Source organism: Dromiciops gliroides, chromosome 4 (genome assembly GCF_019393635.1).
Source record: "Dromiciops gliroides isolate mDroGli1 chromosome 4, mDroGli1.pri, whole genome shotgun sequence".
NCBI classification, from domain to species: domain Eukaryota; kingdom Metazoa; phylum Chordata; class Mammalia; order Microbiotheria; family Microbiotheriidae; genus Dromiciops; species Dromiciops gliroides.
Window position 1 is genome coordinate 102,589,218 of NC_057864.1, and position 17,696 is coordinate 102,606,913.

The 17,696-nt window shown below is 46.6% G+C and overlaps 1 protein-coding gene across 2 annotated transcripts in view; it reads left to right on the plus strand.

The window, feature by feature from the left end:
• SOX13 (SRY-box transcription factor 13) overlaps positions 1 to 15,147 on the plus strand; it is a 78,607-nt gene extending 63,460 nt beyond the window's left edge. The window contains exons 6-14 of one of the 2 annotated variants that reach the window (XM_043963130.1): positions 1,492 to 1,560; positions 2,583 to 2,697; positions 6,729 to 6,814; positions 7,560 to 7,722; positions 8,332 to 8,441; positions 8,900 to 8,996; positions 9,680 to 9,823; positions 10,828 to 11,044; positions 12,588 to 15,147. In XM_043963130.1, the coding sequence (XP_043819065.1) occupies positions 1,492 to 1,560; positions 2,583 to 2,697; positions 6,729 to 6,814; positions 7,560 to 7,722; positions 8,332 to 8,441; positions 8,900 to 8,996; positions 9,680 to 9,823; positions 10,828 to 11,044; positions 12,588 to 12,864 (1,278 nt within the window). In that variant the 3' untranslated portion in view covers positions 12,865 to 15,147. The remainder of the gene's footprint in view (positions 1 to 1,491; positions 1,561 to 2,582; positions 2,698 to 6,728; positions 6,815 to 7,559; positions 7,723 to 8,331; positions 8,442 to 8,899; positions 8,997 to 9,679; positions 9,824 to 10,827; positions 11,045 to 12,587) is intronic. The other variant, XM_043963131.1, reaches the window with a different exon arrangement.
• Positions 15,148 to 17,696: the final 2,549 nt, after the last annotated feature.

Here is a 17,696-nt window from a genome sequence, read left to right on the forward strand (position 1 = left end):
CTAGATCTATTTTGAGGAATTTGAGTTGAGGGAAGCTCACTTTATTCTTTCTGCTACTCATGGTTCCTTACCTAGATTTTAGCTAAGTATTTAACAAAGTCTTAATGCTTATGGAAAATATGGCAAGATGTGGGCTGGCTGATAGTATAGTTGGATTCAGAACTGACTGAATGGTAGATCAAAAAAGAGTAGCCATTAATGTTTTGGTATCTTTGGCATGAGGTTGCCAGTGGAAGACTTCAGGAATTTCTATTTGGTCCCGTTCTATTTAACATTTTCATTGTTGCTTTGGATAAAGCCATAGATGGTACATATATCCAATTTGGAGGTGATATATTTCTGAGAAGGACAGTTAGCACATTAGACAACCAAGTCAGGACACAAAAAAATTAGACAGGCTAGAATATTGGGCTGAATCTAATAAGATGGCATTTAATTAGTTTATAGTTGGGTTCAAAAAATCAACTTTACAAGTATAAGAGGGGAAAAACATGGCTAGGTAGTAAGGGAGGCCAGTGAATGATGGGCTCAACATGAGTCAGCTGCGTCAAGTAGCAGCCAAAGAAAGCTAATGCAACTATAGGCAGCCTTAAAAACCAGTGTTGTGTCCAGAACTAGGACATTAATAGTTCCACTGTATTTTGCTCTGGTCAGACCACATCCGAAACATTGTGCCCAGTTTTTGCTGCCATATTTTAGGTTGGACATAGATAAACTTAAGATTGACCAAAGCAGAACAATCAAGTTGGTCACTAGACCATTGCCCTGTGAGACTTAATTAAGGGAATCAGGGATGTTAATTTGCCCTTGAGAAGAGATTGCTTGAAGGGCTGCCATGAAGAAGAAACTTATTCTGCTTGGCCCCAGAAGACAGGACTAGGTACAGTGAATGGAAGTTAAAAAAAAAAAAAGATTTAGGCTTGATATAAGAAAAAAAATCTTCCAAATAAGAGGTGGTGCAGTGGATAGAGCATTGGTCTTGGAGTCAGCAGGACCTGAGTTCAAATCCATCCTCAGACGCTGTGATCCTGGCCAAGTCATTTAACCCCAATTGCCTTTTTTTAAAAAAGGCTCTCCAAAACTGGAATGGCTACCTGGGAAGTTAGTTTCCCTTCATTAGAGTTCTTCAAGGAAGTGTATTGCTTAGTTAGTTTTTGTTCAGGTAATGGTAGGGAATAGTTGACATTCTATGACTACTTTACCCTATGTCTCCTCTTTTTCATTTTTTGGGTGAATTCTATCCATTTAAGAAAATGAAGATTTTGAAACTTGAATGACTGCCTGTATTTCCCTCCCCTTGGCCCTAAAGAGACTCAATAGGGCAGTAGGTTTCCTTGGAGATTCTGTAGTTTGCCCCAGCATAGATAGGGCCAGGGTACAAGGTGGCCATTCTGTAGGGCTGGGACATTCCCTGTAGAGAAAGGCTGTGAGCATGCAATGGTTAATGGGGCATGGCCCTGCTCTTTCCTTCCCACCCCTTTCTATGACCAGATAGCAAAGCAGCAGCAGCAACTCATCCAGCAACAGCACAAGATCAACCTCCTCCAGCAGCAGATACAGGTAAAGAGAGAGCCTGGGTTGTCAGAATACTGGGAAAGGGCGCAGCTAGGTGGCGCAGTGGATAGAGCACCGGCCCTGGAGTCAGGAGGACCTGAGTTCAAATCTGGCCTCAGACACTTAACACTTACTAGCTGTGTGACCCTGGGCAAGTCACTTAACCCCAATTGCCTCACTAAAAAATAAATAAATAAAGTTATTATTCAGAATACTGGGAAAGGAGGAGTGGGCCATGGGTGGGTTGGGGACAGAGGCTGGGTCAGGGTGGGTGGACTGGGGAGGTGGAGGGGTGGGCAGGCAGCTTGCTAGGGGAGGGAGGCACAAAGGCATGGTGTCATGGGTAGGGTCAGAAAGACCAAGGCTCAAATTCTGCCTCTAACACTAGCAGGGTGATCATGAATAAGGCACAGCCTGCCCGGCCCTCAGTTTCCTCACCTGTAAAATGAAGGGATTGAACTCCATGGTCTTTAATGCTCCTTCCAACTCTAAATCTATGATCCTATGAATTAACTGTCTTTAGAGACTCTTCTTCAGTAAGGTGTTCTGCTAGCCATCCCCCTTCTCCACACAAAATTCATCACTTCAGGTGGTGGAGAGGGAATTTTTCTGGAATGGATCAGGGATGTTACCAATGGAAAGTCCCAGCTGGATTTAGAGTCGGAGTTTCTGGGTTCAAATCCCATTTCGGTTCAAATCCCACTTCCATCAATTCTTTCCTGTTTGACCTTAGAGAAGTAATTTCACATGTCTAGGCCTCCATTTCCTCATCTTTAAAATGAGGGGATGGACTAGCTCCCTTCTAGCTCTAAGAAAATTATCTCTAATTTGATTTCCCTAAAAGGAGTTGGGTATTCCTAGAACTCTAGACATGGAGAAAGCAAGAAAAAACACAGATATCCCCTTGGCTGGCTGAACGTAAAGGCATTGAATGCTTTGCCCTCCATCCATAGGTTCAGATGCTTCCTATGTGTGCCCTGGAGTTGCCACATCTGGGGAGCTCACATAGGGGGTCTCTCTCCCTTCAGCAGGTCAACATGCCTTACGTCATGATCCCTGCATTTCCTCCCAGCCACCAGCCCATGCCTGTCACCCCTGACTCCCAGCTGGCACTACCTATTCAGCCCATCCCTTGTAAACCAGGTAAGTGGGGGATTCCAAGGGGAAGGTTGGGAGTCTCAGGATGAGGGCTGGTTCTGAAAAGGAAAGGTGACTTCTGGAGCTAGCACTGGAAATCTGGAGATGTTGATCACATTCCTAGTATCACCATTGACTTATACAACACTGTACCTTCCTTAGCCTCCTGGGGTCTCAGTCTTCTCATCTGTCCAATAGACAGGATAAATATTTCCCTATATACTTCACAGTGAAAGAACTCAATGAGGTCATTGATTCATCCAATAAAGCACCGTGTTAGGAGATAGTAAGACGTGGTCACTGTCCTAAAGGAACTAAGAATCTACTATAATATCTACATGATCTCACTTTAATTAGGTCAGGTTATTCTCCCCATTTTATGGAAGAGTAAATGGATACTCAAAGACTGGAAGTGACTTGCTCAAGGCTATATAGCTGATAAATAGAAGATCTGGAATTAAAATTCCCCCATCTTCTGACCTCCAACACAAGTACCCTTTCCAAAAATGCTGTGGAAAACATATAGGAAAGAGGTTGTTAAAAAGCAGCATGATATGGTGGGAAGAATATCAGCTCTGAAGTTAAAGGACCTGGGTTCAAATCCCACCTCTGACACTTACTTGTATGACCATGAGTGAGTGACAACTTCCCCCAGGCCTGAGCTTCATCAGTAAAATGAGGTAGTGTTGGACTGGATGAGGTCCCTTCTAGCTCTGAATCAATAGCCTTATGTTCTGTTGCCATCAATTGCTTTACAAATGTAAGAAGGGATTGTTTTTCCCTTGGTTTCTGGGGTCATTGGGGGCCATTAAGGCCAGCTTGATTTGATTCAATCTGAACTTCTATTTCTGGGCAGCTAGGTGGCGCAGTATGATAGAGTTCTGGGACTAGAGTTAGGAAGACTCATTTTGAGTTCAAATCTAGCTTCAGACACTTCCTAGATGAGTGACCCTGGGCAAGTCACTTAACCCTGTTTGCCTCAGCCCCATTTCTATTAAATGAGCTGGAGAAGGAAATGACGAACCACTCCATATCTTTGCCAAGAAAACCCCCAATGGGGTCATATAGAGTCAGACAAAACCAGAAAAGGAAAAAAAAGACCAACCTTCTGTCTCTGATAGCTCCAACCAATCATTTCCCCCTTCTTTCTCAGTTTTAACTGCTACACTAACCATACCAATCCCCACAACTGTCCCCTTGTAGATTAAGAATTCAAAAGGAGTAATACATGAACTTGATTCCTCAAATCCGTTTTCACACCCATCCCACCTACTGGTACACACATGCATGTACAATCCCCTAGAATACTAGCCCATAGGGAAAAAGGAGGAAATAGAAAGGGAGACTGGAGAGGGGGTGAGCAGGCAGTTGTTGGGTAGAGGGAGAGTTGGTTAGAATTCCTGTTGGAAAAAAACAAATACATTAATTAACTAAATTTTTTTTTAAAGGGGCAGCTAGATGGCGTAGTGGATAGAGCATCAGCCCTGGATTCAGGAGGACCTGAGTTCAAATCCGGCCTCAGACCCTTGACACTTACTAGCTGTTTGTCCCTGGGCAAGTCACTTAACCCCCAATGCCTCACCCCCGCCCCCCCAATTATTTTCTTTTAATTCCTGTTGGCTCACTGCCTAATTTCCTTTCAGCCCTGAGTGTGGGTCAGCTGGTCAGAGACACTGATTGAAAGTTAGTGTTTGTCTAGCTCAGTACATGGCACTTTGGCGTGAGCTACAGAGAATGATAGGCTCTGCTTTTTTTTTTTTTTTGGTGAGGCAATTGGGGTTAAGTGACTTGCCTAGGGTCACACAGCTAGTAAGTGTTAAGTGTCTGGCACCGGATTTAACTCAGGTCCCCCTGAATCCAGGGCCGGTGCTCTATCCACTGCACCACCTAGCTGCCCCCTCTCCTCACTCTTAACATGGGGATTCTTTGTCCATTCATTCTCATTCACTGTCCTCCTGTAGTAGGTAGTGAGCTTATACCACTATCTGCTCTTTTCATTTTGCATTATTCCATACTGGTCTTTCCAGATTTTTTTTGATATTTCTCATACTCGTTGGCTTTCATTGTATTATTCTATTACATTCATGTACCACAATTTCTTTAACCAATGCCCTTTCATTTGGGTTGCTTCTAGAGCTTTTTCATGGTTTGGGGTTGTTTTTTTTTTTTGTAATTACATAGACCGATGCTATAAAGTATTTGTACAGATACCTCTTTCTGATTTAGCTTTGGGGCACACTCTTAGGATATATTCCCAACAACAGAATTATTAGGTCCAGCCCTTGCTTCCTACCTTCAATAAATAAGTAAGATGACACAGTGGACAGAGCCTAGAGTCAGGAAGGCCTGAGTTCAAAGTTGGCCTCAGATATTTGCTAGCTGTGTGCCCCTGGGCAAGTCACTTAAATTCTATTTGCTTGTTTCCTTGTTTGTAAAATGGGGGTTAATAATAGCACCTACTCCTCAGGGTATTTGTGAGGATGAAATGAGATGATAATTGTAAAGTGCTTAGCACAGTACCCAGCACATAGCAAGAACTGTATAAATGTTAGTTGTTGTTATAGTCATTTATTTATTTGTTCGTTCATTCATTCATTCATTCATTCATTCATTCATTCTTACACTGTGCTTTAGAAGATTAGAGGCTATAGACTGGAAAGTGCAGCAGAGGACAAGACTTGTGGTGATGGAGGGGTCAAATCCTGCCTCTGTTACTAGCTGTAAATTACTTTCACTCTCTGAACTTCAGTTTCCTCTTCTGCAAATTAGGATGGTAAATGTATAACCTATATCTGATTGCTTACTGCCTCAGGGAAGGGGGAGGGGAGGGAAGGAAGATAGGATAAAAAATGGAACCCCAAACTATGAATAAAAATGTTTATTACTTTAAAAAAAAAACAGGCTAAAACTGAGACCTAGAAAGAAGAAATGATTTGTCCAGTGTCACACAGATAATAAATAGTAGAATTAGAACTTAAAAAAAAATAGAATGGTAAAACCTGTGGTCTCTACCTCACAGGGCTATCTTGAGGATCCCACAAGATAATATGTATGAAATGCTTTTCCAATTTAAAAAAACTGGGTGGGGTAGCACGTGGCCTATTGCTGAGGAGGCTCCAGCTGGTAGATTGCTGAGTTCAGGAGTTCTGAGCTGCTCTGGAGCTAGATCTGGTGTCGTTGTGAGTCCTGCACCAATGTGCTGAGCCCCCTGGGACAGGAGGCCTACCAAGGTCGGGGTGAACCAGGCAGGTCAAAAACAGGGAACAATTCAAAGCTTCTATACCAGTCAGCAGTGAGATCTAGCCCACAGATGGCTGTTCTCCTTCCAGCCTGGCTAAGATAGGGAGACCTAGTCTCAAAAAACAAACAAGTAAACTTTTTTTTTTTGGTGGGGCAATGAGGGTTAAGTGACTTCCCCAGGGTCACACAGCTAGTAAGCGTCAAGTGTCTGAGTTCGGATTTGAACTCAGGTCTTTCTGAATCCAGAGCCAGTGCTTTATCCACTGCACCACCTAGCTGCCCCCAGTTCTCCCCTCTTATGACACTCACCACTTCTGCTTTGTGTTATTGTTGTTTAGATACACATCTTGTCTCCCCACATAGACTGTAAGCTCCCTAAGGGTGGGGGCCATGTCCTATTTTCTCTTTGTGTCCCCTTTAGTGTCTCAAGCGCTCAAGAAATATTTGTTGAATGGATGGATGGATGTGTAAACTTGGGAGGGGCTTAGGGGTTTAGAATGCTGTCTAGAGCTTATATGTTTATGTGTGTGTGTGTGTGTGTGTGTGTGTGTGTGTGAGTGTGTGTGTATGTGTGTGTGTGTGAGTGTGTGTGTCTCCCAGTCAGAATTCTGAGTCAATGGGTAGCCCTAGCTGGCTTCTCAGCTGCTGGGAGGGAGACCTGCTAAAGTGAAGCTGAAGACAAGAGTCCAAACCTCTCTGTCTGTCCATCTGTCCTGGCCGCTGATGTGCCTCGTCTAGCAGGGTCTCTACTGTTCTATGCTCATCCAGGACTTTTCTCCTTGCCGCCTTTTCCACAGTGGAGTACCCGCTGCAGCTGCTGCACAGCCCCCCTACCCCTGCTGTGAAGAGGCCTGGGGCCGTCTCTACCCATCACCCTCTCCAGGTACTATGACACCCTACCCTGGGATTGGGCAGGAGATAGGTTGGGAGAGAGATTCCCTCTGCCCACTGCACCCCCCCGCATTCTCCTTGACTCCTGGGCCCAGAGAGGGAAGCTGGCCTGGACACCAGACATTTTCTCGTGCTCTCTGGTAAGGAACTAGGGATAGAATCATCTACTCATTTCCTGCTCCCAGGAGACCTTGCTCTCTTTTGGGAGGTGGGTGTGTGGGAAGCGATGCAAAGTACTCAGAGGGATAACAAAATGGGGAAGATTCAATCTGTTGTGGTCATTTCTTTTCTTTCTTTTCTTTCTTTCTTTTTTTTTTTTTTTTTGGTGAGGCAATTGGGGTTAAGTGACTTGCCCAGGGTCACACAGTAAGTGTTAAGTAACACAGTAAGTGTTAAGTATCTGAGGCTGGATTTGAACTCAGGTCCTCCTGAATCCAGGGCCGGTGCTCTATCCACTGCACCACCTAGCTGCCCCAATGGTCATTTATTTATGCTTAAATCCCTTAACCTTACTGTCTATACTCCTGTCACTGCTCCACCATTAGGCATGTATGCTTTCTCTCTCATGTGCTGTCCATCTCTGCCTCTAGGTTACTCTATGCCCATCTCATTCACTCTATCTATGTATTTGAATCTGTCATTCTTTTGATCCCTGTGTGTCTCTCCCTAGAAAGATTTCTATATGGTTCTGGCTCATTCACCCCCTTCCTCTCTGTTTCTGTCTCGGTTTCCCCCAGGAGTCTTCACAGCCTCTGAACTTGACAGCCAAGCCCAAAGGTCCGGAGCTGCCCAACACCTCTAGCTCTCCCAACCTGAAGATAAGCACCTGTGGTCCCCTCCCTACCAATCATGGGGCTCCCACCCGTGACCTCCAGGCCAGCCCACCCAGCCTACCCCTAGGTATGCCTTCTACCTCATATGCCTTCCTCTTTATTCACCCCACCTGCCTCCTTCTCATCCCTCCTATAGCTCAGGAGTTGAAAGTAGGATAACATAAGGGAAAGTACACTGGCCTGGCAGGAAGGAGACTCGGAGTCTAGTTCCAACTCTAGTAACTGTTATGAGGATCAAGTGGTAATAAAAATATGCAATTTGAAACTTTTAACAGGACTGTATAAATGTTAGCTATAGTGAGACTGTTATTAGCTATTATTATCTAATAATAAATCATTACCTATAAATATTTAATAATAACATTTAACAATAATTGTGTGATCTTGGCCAAGTCATTTCCTTAGCCTAGGTTTCGTTTTTTTTTTTTCACCTACAAAATTGGCTTGACATCCACTGAGTCTGTATGTTATCAAGACCACCCTCTTCATGGGCTACCACTTTCCCATGATGGGAGAGTCCCAGATATCCCTGTATCCCTGAAGGGGAGAATTGACAAAGCGGTGGGGAGGAGAATGTGGTACAGGCTGAAGAAGGAGGCTTGCTTCTCTCTAAGGGGAGGGTTCTGTGTTTGCTGATCTCAGCTTTGCTCTCCCTCTCTGTTCTCCCACAATGAAGGCTTTCTGGGTGAGGGCGATGCCATCACCAAAGCTATCCAGGATGCCCGACAGCTGCTGCATGGCCACAGTGGGCCTATTGAGAGCTCTCCTAATGCCTCTTACAGGAAGGTAAGGATTTCTGGCCCCCAGAAATGGGCATACAGAACAGGGCAGGGCTCAGTTGGGTACAGGTACTTGACTATTTCGATTTGAGGAGTAAAGGATAATTAGGAGGAAAACCAGGTTGATGTAATGCATAGAGAGCTGGCCTCAAAGTCAAGAAGACCTGAGTTCAAGTTCTACCCCTTACATTTATTGGTGACCTTGGACAAGTCATGTAACTTCTCTCTGCCTTGGACAATCTCAACACTCAGTTGAAGAGAGGTTGGTGACTAAGGTCAAGGTAGTTTCCTGATCTGAGAGTTCCCTGTGTCAATAAAATCACAGGTGTAGACCCTAGGAGGAAGTCAAAAGAAGAAGGTTATGGTTCTGATAGAGAATGAGACAGACTCTTAGGGGTTGGAAGAAGAGGGGAGGTCCCTGAAGCCATGGGCACTACTCCCAGTCTCCCCTCTGTGCATCCCCAGGACCTCATCAACCTGGAGTCATCCCCAGCCAAGGATCGGCTGGAGGAGAACTGTGGCCACCAGCTGGATGAGACCATGCTGAGCTGTGACATGGATGGTACGGTCCCCCAGGTTACCAGGGGATCGAGGAGCTCTCATCCCCAGTCATTTCCTAGTGGAGTCCCCAGATGAGGGTGGGTTTGGGATTGGATCCATCTCTGTATCTCCGCTGTCGCTACCGCCTCTGTCCGTCTGCTGGCAATCTCTTTGTTTCTCTCCTCTTCTGTCTCCTCCATGTTCTATCCCCTGTGTCTGTAGATCTCAACAACGCCCCATGTGTGTCCTCCCCATCCCCATTATTTTGGATACACTGTGTCTTCTTTTTTCACTCTCTCTTCCTATACTGCATGCTTGGGGCTCTGAAACACCCAAATCTTGAGAGAGTCTATAGAGTCCCTCTTGATCTTACCCATGGCCAGAGACCTGGAGATTAGGGCAGGGGAGGGAGCCTGTCTCCCCCAAAGTACTTAGTTAAAAGGAAGATGCAAAGTGGCCCATTAGAAATATGCACTTTGGGAGTTGGCAGAGACTCGAGGGTTGGACCGACCCTTCCTGATATTCCTTCTACAATATCCCTGACCAGTCACCGTCTAATCTCTACTCAGTGTTGTCCAGTGACGGGGAAACCACTTCCTCCTCAAACAGTCTATTGTGGCCCCCTCCCCCAATCTCTCTCTAGTCCATTCTGGAGGGGCAGAAGTAGACCAATTCTTGCTTCTGCCCCACCTTGCCCCCTACTAGGCTCCCGCCACTTCCCTGAGTCCCGGAACAACAATCACATTAAGAGGCCCATGAATGCTTTCATGGTGTGGGCCAAGGATGAACGTCGAAAGATCCTCCAGGCCTGTCCTGACATGCATAACTCCAGTATCAGCAAGATTCTTGGTGAGCAAATCAATGGCACGGGCACGGGCATGGGCATGAGGATTGCCTGGCGGGGTCGTGGGCTTCCTTTTGTTTCCTGTCTTCCTACTGGTTGTTTTGTTTGTCAGGTGCATCCGATCTGAGGGCCCAACCTAGGTGTATCTCACTTCAAAAGGGGATTTGTTGACTCTAGAGGGTGGGAACTGTCACAGTGTGTGAGATATTCACCTGTCTAGGAAAGATGTACAAATGAGGCAGCTAGATGGCCCAGTGGCTAGAGAGCTCTGGACTTGGACTCAGAAAGTGCAGCCTTAGACTTCACTCAGCCCTGCCTGAGCACATCACTTAACCTCTCTTGAGTCTCAGTTTCCTCATGTGTAAAATGGGAATAATAACAGCCCCTACCTAAACCTGAACTACCAAAGCATCCATGGATGGGCACCCTGAATGGCTCATAAGGCAGTGCTGATGTCCTGTATATTGAGGCTGATGTGACCTGCCCTTGTCCAGATTAGCCTCTGTATATGTATGTGTTCATTTGCATTTATAAGTCTCATTTTTAAGGTTTTGGCCTTGTTTGTGATAGGGTGGGCACTGGCCCTTCCAGCTGGGCACTTTTTATTTCCTCTATTCAAGTGTCCACAGAGAAGCCAGCATGATTGTGGAAGTCCACCATAGGACATTGTCATGGTTCAGTCATTTCAGTCATGTCCAACTTTGTGACCCCATTTGAGGTTTTCTTGGTAGGATCCTGGAGTGTTTTACCATTTCCTTCTCCAGCTCATTTTACATCTGAGGAAACTGAGACCAACAGGGGTTAAGTGACTTATCCAGGGTCACACAGCTAGTAAGCATCTGAGGCCAGATTTGAACTCAGGAAGAGGAGTCTTCTTGACTCTATGCACTGTGGCACCACCTAGCAGCCCTCACACTGGACTGCACCCATCTGCAGGTGTGGGGGGGTCAAAGTTGTCTTGGACTGGGCTGCTGGGACCTGGGCACTGATACCAGGATCTGGGTGCTAGGCTCCCGCTGGAAGTCCATGACAAACCAGGAGAAGCAGCCGTACTACGAGGAGCAGGCAAGGCTGAGCCGCCAGCACCTGGAGAAGTATCCCGACTATAAATATAAGCCTCGGCCCAAGCGCACGTGCATTGTGGAGGGCAAGAGACTCCGCGTGGGAGAATACAAGGCTCTGATGCGGAACCGGCGCCAGGACGCGAGGCAGAATTACGTGATCCCGTGAGCCTCCTGCACCTCTTCCCCCTAGTTCCTTCCCCATCTGGCCAGCTGGGCAATCAAGGAAAGAGGGGAAGGGAATTATCAGCTCTCTCATGTCTGAGCAGGTGTAATGGGGTGGGTGATTGGAGGATTCTACATTGGCCCATAGACTTCAAGCTAGCAAGATCTTCCATCAATCAGGGTCACAGCTGAGAGAAACTTTCAGGATCACCTAGTACACTCCCCTAATTTTGCACTTGGGTAAACTGAGTCAGACAGGAAATAGCTTGCTCAGGATCACTCAGGTTATAAATGGAAGAATGAAGATTCAGACTTAGATCTTCTTAACCCAGAGCCTGGAAACTAGGTTGCGGTTTCCTAGTTTATAAAACTAGGGGGTTGGACTAGGTTACCTTCAAGGCTCCTTTCCAGCTCTTGCCACCACCGTGTCATGCTATGTGTAACTACATCTGATATGTGCTGGTAAAAGTGTAACAGCTGGCTTTCCCCCACCCCCAAAAAGTATACATGACATATTTTAAAGTTTCATCTCCACAAACATTTTCTCCATTATTTTCAAGTGTATACAATCAACAAAACAATAAGACAAGCCCTATTTTGCAGAATTTGCTGATTTCTGAGGTGTAAATACTCAGGCTGAAAATTTAACAATCAGCTCCAGCAGACCCCCCCCCCCTGCTCATCTGTGACTATCCATATGTCATTGTGAGTAACTCTAACCTGATTGTGTCAGTAGTCTTTCTGTCTGACTATATGTCATAGCACAGGCATGTGGCAGACACACAGGGACTGGCTATGCATGGCCACATCCTCTGGAACAGAATCAAATACAAACGTATGAATTTACCAAACAATATCCCTTGGGGGACGATGCTTGTCCTCGTAGGCTTCCCTTTACAAAGGATTTCTCACTGTGGTTCCTTTAAATAGAAATGCCTCTGGCGCATCGAAAATATGATTTGATTTTTTAAATGGATTTACAGGAGAACATAAGCATAATGTAAAAGTGAGTTTCCCCCATAAATGTATGATTGCATAGAAGGAACCAAGTGAGTACCCAGGTAGCTAGGCCTTCTCTTACCTCTTAGGTTTGGTTACTCAAAGGATCAGGCAGTGAGCTTAGGAATCTCGAGTCTTCTATACGAATCCAGGGCATAATAGAAAGAACACTGCTTCTGAGGTTTGAAGAGATGACTACCTGTATCATTTTGGGCAAGTGATTTAATTCCCTCTGGCTCAGTTTCCTCACTGAGACTGAAGGGGTTGGATTGGATAATCCCCAAGGGTCCTTTCAGATTTAGATTTAGGATCCTATGGAGTGGATGTGTGATTGAGAGGGATGGAGGGAGAAGTGACAACAAGCACATTCGCATCCGTGCCCTTGTCCTGAGTCCCATTTCCTCACCTCAGTGAGCATCACGGAATTGAAGGGATACAGCTCTCCAGTGTTTTGGGTCTCCCAGCTCTAATAGACCATAAGATTGAGGGGAGGGAGTTGGGGGGAATGGTACTAACACCCACCATTTTTCCTCCTGCTCTCCAGCCCGCCAGGCAATCAGATGCAGATGAGCTCCCCAGATGTCCTGTACCCCAGGGCCCCCGGAATACCATTGGCACAGCCCCTTCTGGAGCATTACGTGCCCCGGAGCCTGGACCCCAGCATGCCTATCATTGTCAACACCCGAAGCCTTAAGGAGGAGAATGAGGGAGCTGAAGATGGGCACTCCGTAGCTGATGGGGAGATGTTCCGGTACAGCGAGGAAGAAGATTCCGAAGTGGAGGAGAAGAGTGATGGAGAGCTGGTGGTGCTTACAGACTGAGCTGGGCTCAGGGGGTCATGCCCTCTCACCAACCCCCCCCCAGCATATCTTTAAAGGGGGAGGGAGAAGGCTAAAATGGGCTTTTCCCCTGCCCCTTTCAGGCACCACTGGCTGACCTGGACTGTGTAGGGACCTTGATGTGTCCGGGACATGGGCACTACTGTGCATATGTATATACATCTATGCAGGGGAAGTGGGATCAGGAAAGGCTGAGTCCTGCTCTAGGATCTTTGGCCTAGAGCATCCTCTCCTCTCCTGGGGTGCTTCAGAGCCAACAGGGTTGGTGTGGACTTTAGGAAAACAGGGGGACACCTGGCCCAGCTTCCTGTCATCAACCAAGTAATGTCACAAGTCCCATGATATTCACACTTAGGAGGTTATTGTATGACTCCTTATTCCCTCCCCATTTGGGGTCCTGGTTGCTGCAGTCCCCTCCCCCGTGCCCCTCTCGTTTCATCTCCCTTGATCTGCTGGAAGGGGGAGTATATATTTTGTGTGTCCCTTTTATCCATCTGCTTCCCACTCTCCACTCTATCCATGCCCCATGTCTGGGGTAACATACCTCCTCATTCATTCTACATCAGCTTCCTGCAGGGCTTTCCCTACCCCCCCCCCCACCGTGGGTCTTTTCCCAGGGTCTATGTCTGCTTGGTGTGAATGAGCCCAAGGCTGTGTGTGTGTGTGTCTCTTGTCTGTCTGCCTTTCTCCTTGACTTCCCCATCCTCTCCTTCCTTTCCACTGGCCCATCTCTGTCTTGACGTGTCCAGCCTGTGTGGGTATCTCTGTGGGCGTGTTGGGGGCATGAGCACATTGACCCACGTGGCCCCATTCTGGGGGATTCCAGAGGGGAGGTTTATTTCTGTGCCTCTCCCACTTTTCCGACTCTTGGATATCTCGGTCCAAGAGCATCATTAGACTCTTTGCCTTTCTGTTGCTCTCTGGGGCTCTCAGGTTCTCTTTCTCTTTTCGTTTCTGTTTCTCTCTTTCCCCGGTCTCTGTTTCCTTATCGATTTGCTCCTCCCTGGCAGGATGCCCCTCCCTTTCTGGAGCCACCCTCTGTGTCTGGACATCTCTGTGTGTCTTTGGGTCTCAGTGTTTGGAGCTATCAGCCACCCTGACCTCCTTCCTCTCCTGTGCACTGACTGCCAGTTAATTCCCACGGAGCCATTTTTAGCTCTGAGATGCATGAGAACGCAGCCTCTCCAAGGGGTTACCCAGCCCCCTAGCCCTAGGCTGCCCAACTTAGGCCCTGGTTCCCAGCAGAAGGGAGCAGGGGGGGGAAGGGAAATGGGACTTTCTCCAGTGCCCTGGAAGCTGGGATCTCGGGGAACTGGCTGAGGCCAGAAAGGCAGGTGCTGGAAGAGGTCGACTACCGGCGTCATTTGCTCCTGGCCCCTGCCGGATACACAAGGTCAGTTTGGACAAGGTTGGAATGATGGGCATCAAAGATTGCCCAAGGTGGCTGAGGCTGCTTCCAGAACTGGCTGGCCCTACTGGCCTGGGAAGGGAAGGGTATGTATGTGTGTGAGTCACTTTGTTTATTTGGGGGGGGAGATGAGGCGCCTCAGTTGCCCTTTCCTCCCCTTCTTTCCCTTGGCTACAGTCCTTCCCTATTCCTTTCTCCACACTCACCCTCCACCCCCTTGCCATTGACCCCACCCCTTGGCTGGGGGACTTGACTTTGCCCATGATCAGTCTCTCATTTTATTTATTTATTTCCACCCCCAAGAAAGTCACATCCCATTGGAGAGGAACACTGAGGGGGCAGGGAGAGAGCTCTGGGGTCAGGAGGAGGGGACTCAATCCAGCTGGGACAGATGTGGAAACCAAGCCTCCCCTTTGTCCCACCCGCCCCCTCCCCCCAGCCACTTTCCCAAGCCCCCTTCTCTCTCCAGGGTTATTCCTTTTTTATGACTGTAAACATAGATAGGGCTTTATTTTGTTAATAAGATGATGACGAGTAACTTAACCTGTATATTTCTCCTGACCTGTTTACAATCTGGGGATTTTTTTTTTCCGGTTGGCACAATAAAGAGAGAACATTTTGGATCCTTGCCCTGGCACAGAGATGGAGTGGGAAAAATAAGGGTCATGCTGGGGGAAAACCAAACCCAGGCACTATGGATGACTTGGTGACACTAACCAGAATTTTAAGATTAGTAGTGACTTGGGGTAAAGAACCTTCCATGTATTAGCATAGCAAAACCAATTCCTATAAAGAAAAGGCAAATATCCCCCTCCTGAACCACCACTACCCCACAGAGTTCACTCCAGAGGACACTTGGACCGGGAGCAAGTTGTATACAAATAAAAAAAAGCTGAGATTCAGGACACCTGGGTTCTATTCCCTGTGTGACCATGGGCAAGTTACTTATCTGGCTCTCAGTTTCCTAGTCTTTAAAAATGAAGAGTTTAGGGGGCCGCTAGGTGGCACAGTGGATAGAGCACCAGCCCTGGATTCAGGAGGACCCAAGTTCAAATCCGGCTTCAGACACTTGATACTTAGTGTGACCCTGGGCAAGTCACTTAACCCTCATCCCGCCCCCCCCCCCAAATGAAGAGTTTAGATTTAGCCATCTATAAAATCCTTCTCAAGCCTAAAGTTGATGATCCTATGAATTCCAAGGTTTCTTTCTGCTGCTAACATTTTGATGTTCTGATATGGACCTGAGGGATTATGTCTCATGGGAGTCAATACTCATTGGGTAGGAGTGGAAATCTTGCAGTTAAAATGGCAAAACGGGCCAGGAATGTACTGGATAAATGGGTTGAGGTATAAACTGGTTGAATAACCTGTAAAGCATGGATTAATGGATCAGTGTCAACCTGGAGGGGTGTCTCTAGTAGAGTGCCACAATGCTCTATGCTCCAGGACTCTGGTTCAAAATTGTTATCACTGACTTGAATGAAAGGATATATATATATATATGTCATATAATTATCAACTTTTCAGATGGCCTGAGCAGGGAGGGATCTCACACACACACACAGAGCTTCCTGCAGGGCTTTCCCTACCCCCGTGGGTCTTTTCCCAGGGTCTATGTCTGCTTGGTGTGAATGAGCCCAAGGCTGTGTGTGTGTCTCTTGCCTGTCTGCCTTTCTCCTTGACTTCCCCACCCTCTCCTTCCTTTCCACTGGCCCATCTCTGTCTTGACATGTCCAGCCTGTGTGTGTGTGTATATATTTTTGTTGTTGTGTTTTGTTGTGTTTTTTGTTGTGGTGTGTGTGTGTGTGTGTGTGTGTGTGTGTGTGTGTGTGTGTGTAGCAATTGGGGCCAAGTGACTTGCCCAGGGTCATACAGCCAGTAAGTGCCAAGTGTCTGAGGCTGGACTTGAACTCAGGTACTCCTGACTCCAGGGCCGGTGCTCTATCCACTGCGCCACCTAGCTGCCCCAACTGATGTCTTTTTTTTTTTTAGTGAGGTAATTGGGGTTAAGTGACTTGCCCAGGGTCACACAGCTAGTAAGTGTTAAGTGTCTGAGGCTGGATTTGAACTCAGGTACTCCTGAATCCAGGGCCAGTGCTCTATCCACCGCGCCACCTAGCTGCCCCAGTATTTTTTAAAAATAGGTATTTTGGGGGGCAGCTAGGTGGCACAGTGGATAAAGCACTAGCCCTGCATTCAAATGCGGCCTCAGACACTTGACACTTACTAGCTGTGTGACCCTGGGCAAGTCACTTAATCCTCATTGCCCTGAAAAAAAAATAGATATTGTAGCCTAGAAGAATGGTTTGAAACAAGATGAAATTTAGCTGAGATTATTCATATTTCTATAGCATCTTATGGTTTACAAAACACTTTCCTCCCATTCACCGGGTGAGGGGTAGGTAATATAAGTACCCATTTTGCAGATGAGTAAACAAGGCTATAAGAAGTTAATGTTTTCCCCATAGTCACATAAGCAGCATTTAAACTGAGATCTCTCGAGACCTGAGAGACCAGGTGGTATCGAATAGGATGCTGGACTTGGAATCAGCAAGAAACAGGTTCAAGTCTCACCTCAAACACTCCCTAGCTGCGTGACCCTCAGCAAGTCACGCAATCTCTCTAGGCTTCAGTTTCCTCGTCTATCAAGTGACACAGGGATTTGGACTCTGGTTCTAAATCTATGAACTTGAGATTCCAGGGCTCTTGTGCTTTTCTCTATAACACAATTAAGCCACTGGGGTTTAAAAAAAATGTACAAATATAGGGTGGGGTATAATTGGCTTAATAGTATGAAAATACCTAGGGAATTAATTGATAGCAAACTGAATAGGAGCCAATGGTATGATGTGGCAGCCAGAAAAACGAATGTGATCTTGGCTTCATTAAGAAAGAACGAGTCCAGAAGTGGAGAAGTAATCATCTCATTGTACTCCCCACAGCTGGAATTTTGTATTCAGTCCTGAGCGCCATATTGGAAGAGAGACATTGATGAACCAGCACATCCAGGGCTAGATGGAAGTATCTAGAAATTGTGTTATAATGAGAACTATTTGTAAGAACTGGTGATGTTTAGCTTGGAAAAGGGAAGACTTGGGGAGCATGAGTTGTTGATTGTTGTTAAGTTGTTTCAGTTGTGTCTGACTCTCCGTGACCCCATTTGGGGTTTTCTTGGCAGAGATACTGGAGTAGTTTGCCATTTCCTTCTACAGCTCATTTTACATATGAGGAAACTGAGGCAAACAAGGTTAAGCGACTTGCCCAGGGTCCGACAGCTATTAAATATCTGAGGTCAGATTTGAACTCAGGTCCTCCTGACCCCAGGCCTGGGCACTCTTTCCACTGTGACACCTTGCTATTCTGGGAGCATGAGTACTGTCTTCAAACAGGAAAGAGGGATTTATCC